The following is a 20,911-nucleotide window of genomic DNA, read 5'->3' as shown; positions in this document are numbered from 1 at the left end:
GATATTCTGTGGTCGAGTCCTTTTCCTTTGGGGCTATTTCCGATGCGCAAAGCTTCTGCTTTTTTGAAAAAAAATCAAAATTAAATTCAAAAAAGGGCGCAGAACCTGAGGTGGCCCTACACAAGCAGAGCGTGGCTGTCCTTGTAGCGCTTGGAGAAAACCTCGCACACAACCACAACGTCCCCTTGAGCAGTGGAGCAGCAAAGTGGGACGAGCCAATGTCCCCAAGGGCAGGAGGGGAGCAGCAACGGGGCTGGGCACAGCCTGGTGCTGCTCTGGCTGCCCGGCCACCTTCCTGCCCTGCTTGTCCCAGCCCAGAACCCTCCAAGGGAGCTCACTCCAAGGCAATTTAGCCAAGGTAAGCTGCTCCAACTCTGCTGAATTAATTGCTGCCCATTCGATGCCTTAGGGGTAGGAATTTGTCTCTCAATTGGGTAATCCTGGCGTCTGTAAAAAAGGAAACCTTGAAAACCCAACTTTAGCACAGTATTTACATAAAGTATGTGTGATGTAGACAAATCCATATGAATTATGTAGGTAAATTTTTTATTTTTTTTTATTTGCCAGCATGAAATTAGCAGTTCGGTTTAAGTAAATAAAAAGCACAGTTTCTTTTTATAGCCTGGGGATAGAGCTTGACCCTCAGCAGTGAGAATTTCTCAGATAAAGGCAATTTCTACCACAAAGAATCAGAAGTGGAGGGTGCAAGAGGATTTGGTTGGGCCAGGGACAGCTTTTTTTTTGCCCCTCAGCCTTTGGAGAAGGATGGGGGATGCTGGGCAGGGTTTCACTGTCCCCAAGTCCTCTCTGATCAGTTTTGCCAGCAGTGCCTCTCGCTGGTGTGTGGGGACATCTGCTGCCAGCACTGAAAGCTGACTTGGAGCTGCTGTGGGAAGCACTGGGAATAAAATTCTTGTGCAGAACGGTGCTGTGGGATTCATCTTTTTTGCCTACCAGTCAAACCCCTTGCAGCCTTTTCCAGGGATTCTCCATTTTTATGCCTAAATCTGCATAAGGGGGAAAAACGAAGGGTTTTTCTGGTGCCTTCCACGGTTTATTCCAACTTTGTGCCTGGAAAATTCTGGCTGGACTATTGAATCATTGAATGTTCAGATCCTGACTACATCTCCAGGGCTGGGTTTGTCTCAGTTTTTCTGGAAATTGGGATCTTCCTGCTCACAGCAGCGAGTCTGGGACGTCTGGACTGGGAAGAGCTTGGATGGAATTGCCATCCTCGGACAGGCTGGAATAAAGATCTCTTGGAATTACCTGTGCAAAGCTGATTTTGGGGCCCTCTCTGCCCCCTCCTGACCCTGCAGCCCACAACCTTTGTGTTGCAGAAGGAAGAGGTGGACGAGAACGGCGACGCCAACATGGAAGGGGCTCTGATAGCCCGGGACAAGGTCGGGGTGCAGGATTTTGTCCTTCTGGACTCCCACACCAGCGAGGCTGCTTTCCTCAACAACCTTCGGAAGCGCTACCAGGAGAACCTCATCTACGTAAGTGTCCCTGAGCCTTGGAATTTGTGGTATTGGTGATTTTGAGATTGTGGAAGGTTTTTGGTTTTTAGCTGTGCTGTCAAAGGAGAAGTTATAAATTGTTTGCGTTGGTTTTTAAGGTTGTTTGGTTTTACTTATTTATAACATGTTCTGCTGCCCTGCCCAGCTCTGTCCTGCAGGGCAGCGTGTGGGGCTCTGCCCTCAGTGGGATGTTACAAACATTAAATACCAGAAACTCCCTGGGCTGGATTTACAAGAACGTGCCAATATCTGTCACCTACGTTGGACAGTGTGTCCCCAGCCTGAACCAACAGAAAAATGCCAACACCACAGTGAGACATGGAGGGCATGAAGAAGGAGAAAAAGGACAAGGCACACCCAATTTCCTCCATCTTGTCCCCTTTGGACCCCTCATCTAGAATCCTAAAATTTTACTTTTGCACCCGTGCCACACTTAATTATTACTTATATCAAACACTCAGAGCTGGTAATTGATCCTGTAAGACTGAAAACTCTTTTCCATGGGCAGAGATCACAGCCAGTGTCTCTGGGGGCTCTGTCCAGGGGGGTTCCTGACCCCTGCCAGGGTCCCAGAGCAGCCAGAGGGAAGCTCTGGATTCCCACTCCTGAGGTGGCCTTGTGGCTGCTGAAATGTCCCTGAGGTGGCCTCGCTGGTCAATCCAGGAGGAAGGGTTGAGTATCCTCTGTGTATCTAACAAGGTGTTGGTAGTGCCCAGCAGAGCAATCACCCAGGAGTAATTTATCTACTTGAACTCATGAAAAGAAATCTCAGCTTGTTCTGGGTTGCCTTGTAAAATTTTAAAGGATGTGCAGGAAATAGGAAGGGGATGGAAAAGGGAACACTGTGATTGAAGGAAGGCAGGACAAGGTTTGTCGGGGAAGGGCTGAGGATTTTATTTTGTGTTGTGTTAACTTTAGTAGGAAAAGGGTCTGGAAGCACCAAGGGATCCCAAATTCTTGCATTGAAATTGCCAGGCTCTGAGCTTGCTCTCATGGTTCGGCTTTGCTTGTAACAAGGGGATTTTGGAAGTTTGGTATCAGTTTGGGAAGAGTTCTGCTTGGTTGGTCTGGTTCTGTCATAACAAGCTCTGTACCAGCTTTGGCATTTATTTGTGAATAATGTCAGGTACTTGGCTCCTCCTTTGGGATTTCGGGGTGGAGCAGGTGTCCCTTGGCTACTCCTTTGGGATTTTGGGGTGGAGCAGGTGTCCCTTGGCTCCTCCATTGGGATTTTTGGGGGGAGCAGGTGTCCCACTGGGCTCTCTCTCCCTGCAGACCTACATTGGTTCTCTGCTCGTGTCTGTGAACCCCTACCAGGAGCTGGACATTTACACAGTGTCTCAGATGAAGCTTTACCGGGGCGTGAACTTCTTTGAGCTGCCCCCACACCTGTGAGTGTTCTCGTGGCATCTCTGTGGGTATTCCTAATTTGGGATTTCCCTGTAATGCTGTAGTGCCCACAGTCACTAGACCTGGTTTTTATTGTCAGGCCTTGAGTCAGGCTCAGGTTTCGAGCCAAACTTTCACATGGGTGTCCCTGCCCAGAATGAGATGATCCCTACGATCCCTTCCAACCCCTTTTGGGATTCTATGCCCCTTGTCCAACACGTGTAAAATTAAACCAGGAGTAAAAACTCTCGGAAACTTTTGCTATTCCTCCTCCTGTGCCATTCCTAATGGATCTTTCCCCTCCAAACGCCTCCTGTGCCTGCCCCAGCTATGCCATAGCTGACAACGCCTACAGGGTGATGTGCAATGAGTACAACAACCACTTCATCCTCATCTCTGGGGAGAGTGGGGCTGGCAAGACAGAGGCATCCAAGAAGATCCTGCAGTACTACGCAGTCACCTGTCCCACCACGGAGCAGCTCCAGACTGTCCGGGACCGGCTCCTGCTCTCCAACCCCGTCCTCGAGGTGAGAAACCAAAGGGAGGCCCAAAATGCACAGGGGTTGGGGTTGGTGGCCTCACTGCTCGAGGATTCCCTGCAAATCTGCAGCCCTCAGCAAGAATGGCCAATATTGGCACAGCCTCTGAAAGGATATTTGGGATTTAGTATCGTTTAATGTTCGAAAATTTAAATCTGGGGGTTTGCTTTGGGGATGGCTGGAAGAAATACAAGAAAACACAAGACTGCACCGTGCAGCAGTTCCTTGGGGCCTCAGTTATAGGTTAGATAAAAAAAATCAGTAATTGGTTTAGCTGAATTCCACTTTAAAGCTATGCAAGTGCATTAGTTTGTGTTTCTTTAATCCCTCTAAATTCAATGGGACTTGGTTGAAGCAGCAAATCTTGGTTACTTGGTCCCAGTGAGGTGAGAAGTGACTTTCCCCCTCTGCTTACCCTCAGGCTTTTGGGAATGCAAAAACCCTGCGCAACGACAACTCCAGCAGATTTGGGAAGTACATGGATATCCAGTTTGATTTTAAGGTGAGAACAAACTCAGTGGAGCGCTGGGAAAAGGAGCTGTGTCTGAGAAACCTCCGGGATGCTGAGCAGGCAGCCCAGGATTTATTCCTTCTTACCCTGCACATTTGTGACCCTGCTTGTGCAGACCTTGCATTTTGCAGGTGAGGTCACTGGTTATCCATCCTGGAAACTTCCAGCCTTGCTGGCAATCCTGGCAGTGCTCCACAAAAAGCTGATAGAGAGTTTTAAAGCTCAGGTTACTTTTACAAGACAGTAAATCTTTGTACTGTTGCTGGACACTCTTAGACAGAAGGTGGCAGATAAATGACAGCAGAATTTGGCTTTTCCTGAGCCTGTTCCTCATTCTTGGGAGTGAAGAAACAGCAGTCACAGGGATTTTATTGATATTTTTGGTGTTGATCTGCTTTGCTCTGCCAGGGAGCTCCAGTGGGAGGGCACATCCTCAGCTACCTGATTGAGAAATCCCGAGTTGTCCACCAAAACCACGGAGAGAGGAATTTCCATATTTTCTACCAGCTGCTGGAGGGGGGAGACAAGGATCTGCTCTGCTGGCTCGGGCTGGAGCGCAACCCCCAGAAGTACACGTACCTCATCCAGGTCAGTGGGAGCTGGAGCTGCTCTGGGGCTCCATCAGGAACTGTAGGGATGGAAAATGCACCTTGGGCAGAAGGTATTCTTACCCTAAAAATAAAGGATGGCTGGAAGATCAAGCTCTGCACAGCTTCAGCCAATTCATGGCGATGCTCTCCTCACTCAGGGGTTTGATTTATTTGGGGTTTCCAGTATAAACTGAGAGATTTGATCAAAGGAGCCATGCTCAGGATTAATAACAGTGAAAAAGCTCACTGAGGGAACTGGAAATGAAAGCAGTGTGCCCAGAAGTATCTGTGTTTGCTGATAATAAAAGTTCTTTACCAATTAATTGTATTAATTCATCTTTCTTTTGCTGCCTAGGGTCGATGTGCCAAAGTGTTTTCTATCAATGACAAGAATGACTGGAAAATAGTCCGGAAAGCTTTTTCCATCATTGACTTCACTGAAAAAGATATCGAGGTGCTGCTTGTTAAAAGGGACTGAGCAAAGGGATTCCAGAGAGGAGGGCACTGCTCTCTTCCTGAAGGGATGGGAGCAGCTGTGGAGAGGGGTGAAAGGTGGAACAGGACACACTTTGGGCGGTGAGGACCTGAGGGGGCTGACAAGAACCATGGAGAGGGACATTGGACAAGGGCCTGGAGTGACAGGACAAAGGGGAATGGCTTCCCAGTGCCACGGAGTAGGTTTGGATTCGATATTGGGAAGGAATTGGGTCCCAGAGAAGCTGTGGCTGCCCCATCCCTGGAAGTGTCCAAAGATGGACGGGGCTTGGAACAACCTGGGATGGTGGAAGGTGTCCCTGGCCTGGCAGAGGTGGAACTAAATGATCTCTAAGTTCCTTTCCACCCAAAACCACTCTGGGATTCCATGATTCTGTGGGATTGAGGGAGTGGGTGGTGAACAGCATGATGCCAGGGGTGGTACTGGATCCTCTGGTTCACCTCCTTCAGCCCGGCCAAAATTCTGTTAATTAATGGCAGGAAAGATCAGCAGCACCCCAGAGGGCTGTGAGGAGCCATGTTCTAATGGAATATCTCCCATTATCAGCATCTCTTTGGAATCGTTGCCAGTGTCCTGCACCTTGGGAACATCCAGTTTGAGGAGGACAGCAATGGCCACGCCATCATCCGCGACGGCTCCCAGATCAAGTGGATTTCCAAGGTGCCTCAGAAATCCCAGTGCTAGGAGGTGTGGGAACCCCAGCCTTGCTCTGGAGTCCCATGTGGTGGTGAAATTTCTCCTCCAACCCATGATTCCAAAGAAAAACGGAGCAGGCTCTTGCTGTTCGGTCTCAAGGCAGTTTATTGTGAGTTATCTAAAAGATTTTCTTCACGGGCTGTGGCTGTTTGGTCAGCAGCCCAGGCAGAGGCACACACACACCCTGACATCCTCTCTGTCTGTGTCTTCTTCTTCTCTCCCCCCACCCAGGGCTGCTGCTCTCTTTTATATGATATATTACATATTACATGTTTATAGTTTGCCCCCAATACCTACTACCTATATTACAAAGTGCTTTTCTGCTCTAAACCAATCTGTGAGAGCCAACATCACCAGGAACATGGAGGCGAGGAAGAAGAAGGAGGAAGAACAGGATCAGCCCACTTTCCTCCATCTTAGAACTTCTGACCCCCATGTACAAAGTAAAAACCCCCTGGACAGGTGCTAAAACCCCCCTGTACAATACTAAAAAATTTTCCCCTCTACTTTATAACTACTTCTACTATACTATCTAACCTTTTGTGACTGCTTGTTCCACCTCCAAAGTTGGTAACTCATTCCATGGCTCAAACCCAAAATCACAGCTGTTTGCAGCTGCCTGCCAGGGTCTAAAATGCTTCTGACCAAGGCCTGGAACCTCTAAAAATGTCTGAGAGACATTTTGAGTTCCAACAAGGAGGAAAACCCGAACCTTGCTGGGGTTTTCTTATTGGTACAAAATATTGATTCCCAAAAGGACAACTCTAAAAATGCCCAGCTCTTGTTGTAAATCACCTCGTGTTTTCTCCCTGAAATTTCCTTATTTCCCATGGCTGGGGAGGGGCTGGGGGTTGTGCCCTGCTGCTCACACAGTGCTGCTTATTTAAACAGGGGCCTGTGGCTGTGCTCTGAGTGCAGATTTTTGTCTCACTGCAGCTCCTGGGTGCTCACCTGTCCATCCTGCAGGAAGCTCTCACCCACAGGAAGATCGAAGCCAGATCCGAGGAGGTACCGGGGAGCTCTTTGTAGTCCCAGATTAATCTGGGAGACCCCCAGCTTGGGGGGTGGGTGAGGAGACATTTCTGAGTGTAAACCAGATCCCTCTGACTGTCCCCCTCCTCCACATCCCCTTCTTCCAGCCTGAGACATTGAACTAAAATATATTGGAGTTTTATTGCTGAACAAGGCAGGAGCTGTTCAAAAGCTGGAACGGGGAATTGTATTTGAGCCAAACAATTTCCCCTTGCCCAGTCCACGGTGCTTCCTGGGGAAACTGGGCTGCACAAACAGAGAAAAACACTGGTAAACCCCACTCTTTGATCACTTGATATTTTTATTTTAATAATATAGAAGTAAAATGAGGTCAGAATATTTTCCTGCTTTGTCTAAATTGATACTCACCAAAACGTAGTGCCCCAAACCTGCTGGCAGGTGGGGATACACTAGACTGAAGGAGCACTGCTGGAAAATAAAGCTGTAGGGAAAATCAGGAAATTCCAGAGTGGTTTGGGTTGGAAAAAAGACCTTAAAGATAATCCCATTCGAACACCCTGCAGGAATAGCTGCAGTCCAGGGTGGCTGTGCTCTAGGACAACGTGGCTGCTTCTCCAAGCCACAGATGTGACCTGGCTGTGCAGAAGTTTGCTCTGATCCCCCGTGGTGTTCATCCTCTCTGGGATATCTTTATTTCCAGGTGCTCAGCCCGCTGAATGTGGATCTGGCGTTCTATGCCCGGGACGCCGTGGCAAAGGCAATTTATGGAAGGACTTTCACTTGGCTGGTCAACAAAATCAATGGCTCTCTTGCCAACAAGGTTGGTTTCTTGTCAGGGGTCCTGAATGCTCCTAAAATGCTGAGCAGTTTCTCCAGAGAGGCTCTACAACCTTCATCACCAAATATCTGGGATGTTGGATAATTGCTGCTGGGACATCTCCCTGCCCTGAGCTGGAAAACCCTTTATTTACTCTCTGTTAAAGAGTTTTAGCAGTTCATTACCTGCCTTAAAGTGGCTTCCCCATTGAGATTTGAAATTCAGGTGAGAGCAGCCACCTGCAGGGAAGAAGCAATGGCAGAGCTGGGGTGTTTTTGACAGGACTCGACTCAGAAAACAGTTATTGGCCTGCTGGATATTTATGGCTTTGAAGTGCTGGACACAAACAGGTACGGGCTGTTCCTGGGATTTGGGGTGACCTGGGGGTACAGGACATTCCTGCATGAATTTCTGAGCGTGCCCTCAGCCCAGCAGGGTAAGGTACAAGGCACTAGAAGCTGGGTGCAGGGGTTTGCTCCAGGAAAAGCTTTGCCTTGGGCTGTGGTGCAACAGTGTGAGAGCAAGGGGTGGGCTTGTTTGTGTGGGAATGGGGGGTTTGGTCCGTGTAAAAATGGGGAATTCGGTCCCTGTGGAAATGGGGGTTTGGTCTCTATATGGGAATGGGTGGTTTAATCCGTGGAGGAAGAAGCAAAACTGCCCCTGGAGCACATCAAACCTGCTGCTCATTTAACCTCCCTGAAGTTTTGAGCAGTTCTGCATTAATTACTGCAATGAGAAGCTGCAGCAGCTGCTGATTGAGATGACCCTGAAGGCAGAGCAGGAGGAATATGAACTGGAAGGCATTGAGGTATAAATTATATTTCCCCCTCCCTTTTCCCTTTGAACTGCCTTTACACTGAATGCTTTTGATCACCAATGTCAAAGTCATCCTGCTTTTTTAGATTGTTATTGTTCCCATGGGAAGTGTAGGATTTGCAGGGGTCTCTTTCTGTGGCCCTTTTGAAGTGCAATTTAGCCCAGATATAATTGACATCATTTAAGGAAGAAGTAGGATCTTCCCCAAAACTCAGATGCTCAGCAGTGACAATGTCCCTGGAGAATAAGGAATTCCAGCAGTGTAAAACATGGGAAGATGGAGAGGATTTATGCAGAGAACAGAGGATGATGTGTGCTGCTGGAAGGAGGAGAACTCTGGAGTGGGATCACGGATCACTGTGCTGTCACCTTTCCCCTCAGTGCATCCTAATTCACACCACTCATTGCACTGGAATCTGAGGCTGTATCTTATTCAAGTTCCAAATGACTTTAAAAATTGCAAAGAAGAGGCCTTCATCTAAAACTGTTCTTCCTTTTTCCCTTTTCCAGTGGGAACCAATCCCATATTTTAACAACAAAATAATCTGTGACTTGGTTGAGCAGAAGCACAAAGGAATAATCTCCATCCTGGTAAGAACAGAGTTTGTGCTAAATTAAAATGCAGGCCGGTGCCTTGCTCTAATGGTTCTTAATCACATTTTCCCCTCTAATTATGGGATGCGTCTGTGTTATCCAGAACATGAGCACAGATTCCTGTAACAAACACCCAGAGGATGAGAGGTTTTGTGGGGAGCTAAAGGTGGGGGATGTTCTGCTTCCCTTGCAATGGAGCTTTGGGTTTGTGGGACAAAGTTATCCTAAACGTTGAGGAGGGAATATGAGCTCAGAGCAGCTCTGATCCAGTGCCTGCTGTTCCAGGATGAGGAGTGTTTACGGCCTGGGGAAGCAACTGATTTGAGCTTCTTGGAAAAGCTGGAAGAGAAAGTAGGAGATCATGCCCACTTCGTGACGTATGCATTTACCCTCTGTATCCTATCCCACCCCATATCCATGCCAGGCTGGGGAGGGAACAATCTCTGCCTTGTCCCAGAGGGAATCCAAGAGCCCACCCAGTGTCTGATGTTGGAAATCTCCACTGCTGGATCCAGGGTGCTGCGAGGTGTGAGCAGGGCTCTGCCTCATCACTGCTCTGATGCTGGGCTTTGAGTCTGTCATTGCACACCAAAATTAGGGGCTCCTGGGATTTGGCCCAGGATTTTAGCCCAGGAAGGTTAAATGGCTTTGGCCATGGATGGCTTTGATCCCCAGGGACTCCAGGGAAAGCTGAAAATGTTGTGACAAGGAGCCAGATGCCTGAGGCTGAGTGGGGATATGTAAATATTTACACCCATCTTGTTCTGTATGAGAAAATGCTCGTGCTCCTCTCCCCCAGAGGAGTGACATTTTGGTTCCTACTCCATTTGGAGGGGGTTTGGATCCCATTTTGGTGGCAGCTGAGCGCGTTGGCGCCGGGCTGTGCTGGCACTTCCCTGCAGAAGCTGCTGAAGGGCTGTGACAAGTCATCAATTGAGAGTCACAGCGCTGAGCTGTCACTGTTCCTGCAGCTCTGAACTCCACCACAGCCAAGTGGAAAATGTGTAGCCAACTTCCTTGTCACCACAATGTGCTTTAATGCTGTTCTGCCTGATTAAAAGCTTTAAATAGAAGTGCTGGAGCTACTTCCACGGGATCTGCTCTTGGAAGGAGCTTTGATGCACGAACGTGCTGTTGTGACACTCAGCTCTGCTGTTTGTGACTGCTTACAAAGCTGAAATTTCAACTGTGAAGTTGCTCTTTTTTTTTTTTTTCCTTGTTTGGTTCTTTTTTGTTTCCCCCAGGAATCCTTGCTTTCTAAAATATTCCTGCTCTTCTCAAACACTTGGATTCCTCCTTTATATTTGGGTTCTTCCTCTAGGGCAAAGTGTCTGAAATCCTTTTCCCCCTGGGTTCACTTCGGGGTTGAGGGAGCTGGTGGATTTTTCCCCCACATAAGCAGTAAAAATGTATTTAAATTAATGTTATGGGAAGAAATCTTAATATTTCTGGAGTGGATGATCACTGCCAAATGACAATAAGTAAATCCCAGCTATCCTGAGGAGTTTGGGAGCTGCCAGCAGGGAGAGATGATGGTTTGCTCAAGGACCATAACTCCTCAGTCAGAGCCCCATCAATAGGATCAAACACCACATTTCCAGCTGTCCCCCAGCCGTGGCTGTCCCCAAACTGAGGGAATCTCTTTGCTGCTCTTTCTCCTGGTGTTTTGTTGGGTTTTCCCCCGGCAGGCGCAAGCTGGCGGATCAGAAGACGCGGAAATCCATCGACTGGGTGGATTTCCGCCTCCTCCACTACGCGGGAGAGGTCACCTACTGTGCTGTGGGTGAGTGAGAGTGGCCAGGCTGCAGCTCCTGAGCTCCTAAACTGCCCTGGCTGATGCTGACCTGATGGCAAGAGGAATTACAAAATACAGTGAGAATTTTGTGGATGTGAATGTTGCGATATTTTTTATTTTCTTTTAATTCCATTTTTCTTTTCAGGGTTTCTGGAGAAGAATAATGATCTGCTGTACAGAAACCTGAAGGAGGTAAGCACAAAAAAAGGGATGCTGTTCTTTTATATCAGCTGCTTGGTGCAGAAGATTTATTTACTCTCTGTAGCAAACAAAAACATCCTTTTCTCTTTAGCACTGATCTTTAGGCATCTCTGTGCATGTTCTCAGGGCTGTGCTGCTCCCAGGAGGAGTAGAAGGGCTGCTCAATAGGACAACTTTTATCTCCTCCTGTTTTAGGTGCTGTGCAACTCCAAGAACAGCATCATCAGGGATTGTTTCCTCCTGTCAGAGCTGGACAACAGGAGGAGACCAGAGACTGTGAGTTATGTCTTTAGTCTTAATTCTGAATGTCAACTCAGCTCCCCAGGCCTTGGTTTAATCACTGATCCCTTCCTCAGTCCTGATGGCCATAAACTAAAACACAACATAAACTAAACCCCAAGAAAAGCTAAACCACAGCAAATTCTGCCTCAGCCTGAGGAAGAGCTTTCCATGGAGGGTGGCAGAGCCCTGGGACAGCCTCCCAGGGAGGGCCTGGAGTCATTCCAAACCCACCGGGACACATTCCTGTGTCACCTGCTTTGGGTGACCCTGCCTTGGTAGGAGGCTGGACTGGGTGGTCTCCAGAGGTCCCTTCCCACCCCATAAATTGTGGGATTCTGGGATTCCTGCCCTTGGTGGATGTTTTTGCTGCCATCCACCCCTGAGAGCTCGCTGGCAGAGGGACAGTGGTGCTGCTGAGACAGCAACCAGCAACGTGACATCCCAAAGCACATCCCCCAAGGAGCAGGGGGCTCTGAAGGGCTGCCTGGTGTGTCCAGCTGCATGGCCAGGGCTCAAATGCTCCAGCTGAGCACTGGCACAGCTGACCCTGCTCCAAAAACTCCAGGCTACCAATGCACCATCAGCTTTTGCTTCCAGGCTTAAGCTGGATGCAGGGAGTCGATTCTCCTTCCTGCAGGGAAGAGTTCCAGAGCTCAGGAGATCCTTTTGATGCTGTCTTAGGTTGCAACCCAGTTCAAGAACAGTCTGACGAGTCTGATTGAGATCCTGATGTCCAAGGAGCCCTCGTACATCCGCTGCATCAAACCCAATGAGAACAAGGAGCCTGGTGAGGCTGGGGCTGAGGGCTCTGCAGAGTGCAAGAATGGACAGAGGGATTTCTTTGGGGCAGGGTGCAGTGTGTGTGTGTTGTGGATATGTGTTTGTGTTTAAGCAGCTTGGTTAAGCTGGCAGCAAATTTGTCCCCATGGGTAACTGGGGATTTGATTCTTTCCTGATGTCCCCCAACTCATGGGCACGTGGGTGAGCTTTCCCAGACAGAGCTGACCAGTGCAGGTGTGCTCTTGCTGCAGGGAAGTTCGATGATTTCCTGATCCGACACCAGGTGAAGTACCTGGGGCTGATGGAGCACTTGCGGGTGAGGCGGGCCGGCTTCGCGTACCGGCGCAAGTACGAGCTCTTCCTGCAAAGGTGAGGCAGCTGCTGCTGGCCAGCCACTCTGTGGGACTCACATTCAGCCAAAGAAAGAAACTGAGAGTTTACTAGCCAGGCAGACGCCTCAGAAAGTGCTGGAGAGAATGTAAATAATTCTTGATTGTTCACATTGTTTATAGTTAAGTTCTAGCACTGTGTGTCAAGCACTGTACACCAATGGTGTAGGTTGTTTTCACTTTAGAACCAATGGATTTGATCCTTACAAAGCTCTGTATAAAAGAGCAGTGTATTTGGAATAAATAGTATTTTAGTATTACAGCCTTCTGTAATACTAAATACTTCTTCTTCATTCCCATCCTGCCTCAGCAGTGACACCACTCCTGCCCTCCTGAGGGCTGCAGAGCAAGCAAAACTCCAGCCCCAGCAGTGACACCTGTCAGCAGAACCCCTTCTGCTTCAAAAAATACGCCTTGCCTGTGTCCTGTCCGCATCATTTTGGTCTGGGTTGGCATCTTCTGCCTTGAGTAAAGCAGAGGGAATTTCAGGGGTAGATTCAGGAAGGGTCTCCTCAAATTTTAGGTGGTTTGCATTGATGTCCTGCTGATGTTTCAGGTATAAAAGTCTCTGTCCAGCTACCTGGCCACACTGGCATGGGCCAGCAGCAGAGGGTGTGGAGAGACTCATCAAACACATTGGTTACAAGCCTGAGGAGTACAAATTAGGAAGGTAAATTCTTTGCTCTGGCTGCTCAGTGTTTGCTGTCCTGGATCCTCTGTCCTGTCTGTGACAGGAGCAGGGAGAGAGATAAAACCCCAGATGCACAAATTTCCTCATTATTTTTACCTGTTTCCATGGGAGCTTGAATCCAAGCTCATTTCTTCCATCTCTGGGTTAGGGCTCCAGCTTCTCCTGCTTCCCTGGGCAGCCCAAGGCCGCTTAGTTTGGGTGGCATTACAGCTGTCTGGGGGACTCTGAGCCTGCTCAGGAAGGATGGCTCACCATGGATAACCTGCTCCTGGTCTCTTTTTCAGAACCAAAATATTCATCCGTTTCCCAAAGACCCTGTTTGCCACAGAAGATGCCTTTGAGTACAGAAAGCACCTGCTGAGTAAGGATCCAGTTCCCTTGGTCTGGGACCTTCCTGTGGCTCTGCTTTGGGTGGGGCTTGGAGCAACCTGGGATGGTGGAAGGTGTCCCAGCCCATGGCATGGGGTGGGATGGGCTTTAAGGTCTCTCCCAGCCCTGGTCTGCATAGCTCTCAGAATCCATGGAAAACGCAGAAAAGTTGCTCCAGTCCTATGAATACCTCCCTGCCCATGCCCAGGTGCACCAAGAGCCTTTCCCTTGGGACTGGGATCTCTTCTGTCTCATCCTTGGGGTTCCTGTTCCTTGAAAAGCACAACTGAAGGGCATGGTACCTTCAGGGGCTGCTTCTGGTCCCGTTGTGGTCCCTCTGTCCCCTGGGCCATGGAGGGCAGGAACTCAGCTCCTCACCACCCTGACCCTGCAGGTGCCAGTGATGTCTCTGCCTTCTTTCCAGTTTCAAGACTCCAGGCCAAATATAAAGGATTCCTCGGGAAAAGAGCGTACCAGAAGAAGAGGAAAGCAGGTACAGGCTCTGCAATGGGGGATTCTCTTAGGGCTGGGCTTTCCACAGGGGCTGGAGCCTTGGGAGGTTCCAAATCCCAAATAGAGGTGACATTATTGCTCTCTACAGCTCCTGAAGGGAGGTTGTAGACAGGTGGGGTCAGTCTCTTCCACTGGGCAGCAACTGGCAGAACAAGAGGACACAGCCTCAGCTACGTCAGGGAAGGTTTAGGTTGGATATTAGGAAAAAAAATTTTCACTGAAAGAATAATAAAATACTGGAATTGCCTTCCTAGGGAGGTGGTGGAATCACCATCTCTGGATATGTTTAAAAAAAGGCTGGACTTGGCACTTGGTGCTATAGTCTAGTTGTGGTGTTAGGGCACAGGTTGGACTTGATGATCTTAGAGGTCTCTTCCAACCTCATCATTCTGTGATTCTGTGAAATCTGTGGTGCTGCGGGCAGAACTTGGTGCTGTTTGGGTCAGAGGAGGTGGCAGCTGCAACCAGAGCATTCCCAGAACTTTTCCAGAGGTGGCTTTAGTTCTGTTTGGACCCTCACAGCTCTTGGCCTCAGCTGTGGGAGCGGCTCTGAGCAGCAGCAGCGCCTTCTGTCACACACTGGGGACATTCTGGGGTACCTGGGGGAAAAACCCCTCTTGTCACAGCAGGCTGAGGTAAAGTGCAGGCTCAGAGCATCTTTGTGGGCAGGGACAGCAGGAGGCAGAGCAGGAACAAGGCCTGGCCTTGATGCTGAGCCCCACAGCACAGGTGGAACTTGATCCACCACGGAGAAGAAAACTTGCTGTTCCCACCAGCTGGTTTTTAGAGCTGTAAAATAACCAGTTTTAACTTCTGCTGGGTGGATGTGGAGGCCAAGGCCCAGCACTGATTCCCTCTTGCAGCAATCAAGCTGGAGGCCTGTTGGAGAGGAGCCCTGGCACGGAGGGCGGCCAAGAAGAGGACGTGGGCAGTGCAGACCATCAGGAAGTAACTGTCCCAACCATACTGCCCAGCCACAGAATCCCAGAATGGTTTGGGTTGGAAGGGATCTTCAAGCCCATCCAGTCCCACCCCCTGCCTAGGGGACACCTTCCACTATCCCAGGTTGCTCCAAGCCCTGTCCAACCTGGCCTTGGACACTTCCAGAGATCCAGACACAACCATAGCTTCTCTGGGAACCTGTGCCAGGGTCTCACCATCATCACAGGGAAGAATTTCCTCATCGTTTTTTTCATGCCCCTCCATTCTCTTCATCTCCCTCTCCACACCCCTAAACTCAGCTCCTGAGTTGATTCCTTCTGAGCTCCAAGCGCTGCGGTTTGGCCAACAGAACTTTGGCAAACACCTCTTAATATTTAGAATATTTTAAAGCTTGAGATTTCCATGGCTGACCCTCAGTGCTAACACTAAGGATCACCCTTAGCCCTGTCCCTCCCCTCATTTCAATAGATTTCTGGAGGTCATGGGATATTTTCTGTAGGTTCATAAATGGCTTCATCAATCGGAAGAAACCCCTTTGCCCGGAGAACAGGGATTTTGTGAGGCTTTCACAGTACCACTACCTGATGAAGCTCCGAGACCACCTCCCAAAAAATGTCTTGGACAAGAGCTGGCTCCAGCCTCCCTCCATCCTGGAAGAGGTGAGGGGTTCTGGAGGCTTTGGGAGAGGTGGAAGTGGCCCCTGTTTGGTGGCCAAGTGTTTGCACATTCTGGGTGGGTTAAAATCATCTGCTGCTGGCTCATCCTCTGCTCAGAGCCTTTGGAAAACCCCAAAATGTGTTTGGGTGGGAATGGGAGGAATAGCACAGTGGTTGGTCTTTCAAAGAGAAGTGAGGAAGCTCCCTGTTGGTTTAAGCAATAAAAAGGGAAAATGCACTGACAGAAGAGTGAACTCACAAGCCCTGATAAAGACAAAATTAATCCCACGGGGTTCTAGGCTCATGGCACAGGCAGAGCTGCTTGAACAACTTCCCTACTTTACTTTTTCCTGGCTTTTTAATGCAGACATCTGAGATGCTCCAGAAAATCTGCATGAGGAACCTGGTGAGGAAATACTGCCGAGGGCTCACTGCCGAGAGGAAAGTGCAGGTAACCAACCCCTGGGATGCAAATGTGGGAGTTCAAACAGGTGTGATCCCTAAGGATCACCTGGGACACAGGCAGCACCTTCTGATCCTACTGCTCCCTCAGGATAAGAGCAAACTTCTCCTCATAGGAGAGCAAACTCCTGGAGCCAGGGATTTCCTCCAGTGTCCCTTGTAATGGAGAGAGCAGACAGGTGGGGCTTAATTTATGGCATGAAATCTGCTCTCTATATAATTGGAAAATATCCATAAATATAAAAAAAATCGGTAGGATTTTCCCTGCTGCCCCCTCATTTGGGGTAACATCAGAATAACCCAATGCTGCCAGAAGAAAAGCAGCACAATTCTAAGATTCCACGAGTCAGGTGGGCAGGGTGTGAGCAGAAGGATGCTGTGGAGTAGCAGTGTTTGCATTGTCTCTGCTGGTGTTCCCAGTGGTGGAATTCTGAGGGTAAAGGCTGTTCCTTCTCCCACAGCTGCAGCAGAAGGTGGTGACCAGCGCCGTGTTCAGTGGGAAGAAGGAGGGGTACCTGGAGAGCCTCAGCCAGCCCTTCCTGGAGACCCGCCTGAGTGAGTTCAGCAAAGCCCTGGCTCTGTAAATCCCTGCCTGACCAAACAGACTCTTTTCCAAGAGGAATTCCCTCCTGGCAGAGGCAGCATCACCTGCCATTGGAGTGCCTCCCTGTCACATCGGGTGACGTGACATCACTGCTGGATTGTTCTCAGACTGGGGGTACTGGGATTCCTCTGGGACAGAAAACCATAAACCTGAGCAGAATTCCTTGTGGGGTGGAATGGACCAGGGTCTGAACCAACAGCACACTCAAGAACAGGCAGAAACTCCCGGTGTGAATTTACTTGTCAGGCAGGAAAAGTCACCAAAATGGGTTTGGGAGCAGCTGGAGATGACCACCCTCAGTTTGGAAGGAAGCATTCCAAAGGGAAAAAGCCAGTTGGGATGACAACAGCTAAACCAGCTCTCTGGAGTTTGCTTGGGGGTGGGGAGTGTCTGTCTGGGACTGTGGCTCTGGCACCCACACCCAGTTTCTCTTTCTGGTTTGCTCCTCAGAAGAGAATGACCTAAACCCCAAAGTGCTGCAGCTGATCTGTGGGGAGATCATCAAGGTAAGGGAAGGACAGAACTCTTGGAATTACCTTCACTGGAGTCGTGGAGCTGGTTACTCACACAGGGACTGATGAAGAGCAACAGAGCCGCCATTTCCTTGCTTTTAAATTAGAGAAAAATCTCAAAATACACCTAATTATAATTTATTTAAGATCCCTTTTAATGAAAACTTAAAGAACATTCCTAGCCCTTTCCAGGGCAGGAGCAGAGCTGGAGTGTCCCTGCATTCCCCATGGTTTTGGCATAGAGGGCACAGGGGCCCCATCATTCCCAGGGTTCTGCCTCCTGAATTTCCCAGGGTAGGGAATCCAGATCCCTGTGAGCTGGGACCTGCAGCTCCACGGACAGAACTGCTCCTCTCTGAGCTGCTTCCAGTCAGGAAGATCCAAACCCCTGGAGCAGGAGCTTGCAGAGTGGAAATGCTGATTCCAACTCGTTGTTTTCAGTATGTGACCCCCGTGATAAAATATGACAGGAACGGGTTCAAGGCGCGGGAGCGGCTCCTGGTGCTGACCCAGAGCTCGGCCTACGTGGTGGAGATGGCCAAGATCAAACAGAAAATCGAGTATTCCACACTGAAAGGTACCAGTGGGAGTCATCTTCCAAGGCAGGATGGGACTAGGAGCAACCTGGACCAGTGGGACAGGTGGAATGGGATGATCCTAAACATTCCTTCCAACCCAAACCATTCCATGATGATTCTATGAGTTGTTGTGGGGTTTCCTGTCCTGCCAGGCATCCTTTAGGAGGGATGGCATTCTGAGACTTTGTCTTGCAAAGATATTTGAATGCTCTGTCCCTCTTTGCCTGGAGGCTGGGCAAAGCCTTGAAGGATGATTTTATGAGTAAGAGTTCCTTGAAATGTTTAAATGCAGGAGGACATCACTTTCTACTGACATAGAAGGGAGAAAAAATAACCCAAACTTTTCCTGCTCTGGTTTGTGGACATTTTTTAATCCTGGCACTGTTGGAACTACAGTTCAGGGGTAGAATGGATCATTCCCCCTCTTCTGTGCCTAAAACCAGGGAAAAGTTTGGGGCAAACAGCTCCTGCAGGGGTTTAAATCACCATTGCTGGAATTGTGCTGTGGACAACGGGTGACATAAAATGACCTTCAAAAGATATTTTGAAAATTCAGATTAATTAATCAAAGTAGGAACTTTGTGTGTTTGGCTCTAAGAATGGGAATATTCTTCATTCTTAGGAAGGACAGAGCCCGCCTTCAGGAATGTGATTTCCCCTGTAACCACATGGGGCTGGGGTTGCTTCTCCTGGGGGAAGGAGCTGAGGGTGGTGTGGAGCTGGGTTTGGTAGGTTTCCCTCTAATTTTGGGTTTCTTTTGAAGGGATCTCCACCAGTAACCTGAGCGATGGGATCGTGGTCATTCACGTTCCTGAGGACAACAAGCAGAAGGTAGGAAATTGGGATGGTGGCTCAAGTGAGGTCATGGGGCTGATGCTTCCAATACCATCCTATAAACTCCTGGAATGTCACAATTCCTGACGTTTGCTCAGTGTGCAATCAGCCAGGCCTTTACATCCTCGCTGTCTCAACACGAAAACTTTCACTTGGAATCCCAACCTGCCAGGGAGTGGTGGAGAATGAGAAGATTCCCCCTGAGACTCCTTTTCTCCAGACTGAGCTCCCTTAGCCCCTCCTGCCGTGGCTGATTCTCCATACCCTTTCCATTTCCATCCCCTTCTCTGGACATGCTTCTGCCTCTTTTTAAACCCAATAAATCCTAAATAATCCCTGGAGAGGGTTTGAATTGGTCACTTCTGTTTGGTAGTCACTGCTCTGGCATCCCAGAGGAGTTTCTCTGCACCATCACATGCTGGGGTGATGCCAGGTGACTTTATCCCTCTTTTTTTGTTTCCAGGGAGATGTGATACTGCAGTGTGAGCACATCTTTGAGACAGTGACCAAGCTCTGCATATTGGCCAACAAGCAAAGCCTTGTTAAAGTGGTGAAGGGAAGGTAAGGAAAGCAGGAAAGCGGATGGGTAGCACTGGACAGGCTCAATTTTATGGGAGAACCTTTTAGGCCTGGACTAGGTCAAGACTGTTGACATCCATCCCCAGCAGACAGTGCCCAAAGCTGGGCAGGTCTGGTGCAGCAGCATCTCTGGTTTTGTGACTTCCAGAGGCACAGGGAGAATGTATTAAAAAGAATTCCAACCTTTTTCCCAGGCTAATGAGTCCTTGTACCTTGCTAGGACTGCTGCTGTGCTCTGACAGCTGCCCATGCCTCACCTGTCTAAACCCAACTTATTTCTAGGTGATTGTACTTTAAACACACTTTTTTTTTTCCAGTTTTCTGATGTGACCTGGGCATGAGGTCATGTCTTCAGTGGTACCACAGGGGATCCCATTAGCTTCAGGAAAGCCAGCTGGGAAACTGTGGGTCACCTCAGGACGAATGCTCCTCTCCCAGAAGGATTGAGGAGGCCCAAAATGTGATTCCTCCCAGTCCCAGCCCCGAGCTCCTGGCAGGTGGATGCAGTCCATGTCTCCAGCCTCTCTGGGAATTGGAGCTGGCAGGTGAAACCTGCACTTCTGCTCCAGCTTTTCAGCCTGGCCTTTGCATTTCAGCTCTAATTAGATTTGGTGTGCTCAGTGCTTTCCTCCAGGTCAGATCTGCTTAGCTTCCAGTGCTTAATTGCGCCAGGAACACTCAAAAGTCCAGGCTGGGCAGCCTCGTTCCATTCATCAACCCCTTGGGCTCACTGGGATAATGCAATTGTTTAGGAAATTCACCTAAGCTGGAGGCTCTGATCTGCTCCTCTAACGAGATTTGCCCAGGGAACAGAAATAAAGGGGTTTTAGAGTAAAGCCTCTTGTGGGGAGAGCTCTCCAGGGGCATTCTGTGCTTCCAGCCTCAGGTTCCGCGTCGGCTCCGGGAAGGAGGGGACCATGGTGTTCACCGTGGGGCCAGAGCCTCAGGTCTTCAAGGACAAAACTGGGCAGCTCACAGTGGTAAGGCCTCAGCTGAGCCCAGGGAGGCACCTGGTGCTTCCTCCTTTGGATCTCCAGCTTCCTGGGAGCCCAGGAGGGACTGAGACCCCTCCCAGAGCAGGAGGTGACCACCCGGTCAGTGTCACCTGCATGAGGTGATCCACGACAGGGCTGGGAGCTGCAGCTCCAGGGATTGTGCAGGAATTGGCCCAGGGATGGGGGAGCAAGGCTGGTTCCTGGGGTGGGCACTTAGAGAATTGAGTCTGACCAAACCTCAATGTGCACCAGCAAAATGAAGCCTCAGGGGATGTTTTCCACCTCTTGTTGCCTCCCTCAACCAAGTTATGTCTGAAATGTGTTGGGATATGGAGGGAAGGCACTTCTTGTCACCCAAGCAGGTCCTCTGAGGAGCTGAAGCTCCAAGGAAGAATTCCATGTGGAGTTCTCTATCCTGCAGACAAGATGGAGGGAATTGTCTCTATGTACCAATGGGCAAATAGAAACTCCACCATCACCTCTCTTCCCAGCACCTTGAGGATTCCTGATTTAATGGCTCCTTCCTCTTCTCCTCCCAGGTGTCAACCCCGAGAAAATCTTGATGAGAACCAGTCCCTGTTCCCTTGGCTGGGAACAGAAAGGAGCCTGCAGGATGAGACCAGCCTTCACATCTCCCCTGGAATCTCTGATGCCATAGGGCTGCTGTGATTTGAGAGTTTGTTTGCATCTTTTAGGCTCTTTTATTTTTCTTTTTTTATAGCTTAAAACTATTCAACTATAGATAAATAAAATCCCTGATGTTGCTGT

General features: G+C 49.3%; 1 protein-coding gene across 1 annotated transcript; it reads left to right on the top strand.

Moving 5' to 3' along the window:
• Positions 1-1,343: 1,343 nt before the first annotated feature.
• Positions 1,344-20,706, top strand: MYO1H (myosin IH). The gene is made up of 31 exons (XM_021544588.3): positions 1,344-1,499; positions 2,796-2,911; positions 3,238-3,436; positions 3,870-3,950; positions 4,368-4,547; positions 4,905-5,003; positions 5,592-5,705; positions 6,678-6,749; positions 7,435-7,554; positions 7,834-7,901; positions 8,254-8,359; positions 8,878-8,958; positions 9,247-9,338; positions 10,650-10,744; positions 10,902-10,948; positions 11,153-11,233; positions 11,921-12,026; positions 12,271-12,388; positions 12,965-13,078; positions 13,384-13,460; positions 13,893-13,961; positions 14,845-14,929; positions 15,423-15,582; positions 15,947-16,030; positions 16,503-16,596; positions 17,096-17,151; positions 17,599-17,734; positions 18,499-18,566; positions 19,033-19,130; positions 20,029-20,128; positions 20,683-20,706. Exons 1-31 carry the CDS (start codon positions 1,374-1,376, stop codon positions 20,704-20,706), a joined length of 3,066 nt encoding a protein of 1,021 aa, XP_021400263.3. The 5' UTR covers positions 1,344-1,373.
• Positions 20,707-20,911: the final 205 nt, after the last annotated feature.

The sequence above is a fragment of the Lonchura striata genome, chromosome 18, assembly GCF_046129695.1.
Source record: "Lonchura striata isolate bLonStr1 chromosome 18, bLonStr1.mat, whole genome shotgun sequence".
In the NCBI taxonomy this organism is placed as follows: Eukaryota; Metazoa; Chordata; class Aves; order Passeriformes; family Estrildidae; genus Lonchura; species Lonchura striata.
This window is presented reverse-complemented; position numbering and strand designations above follow the sequence as displayed.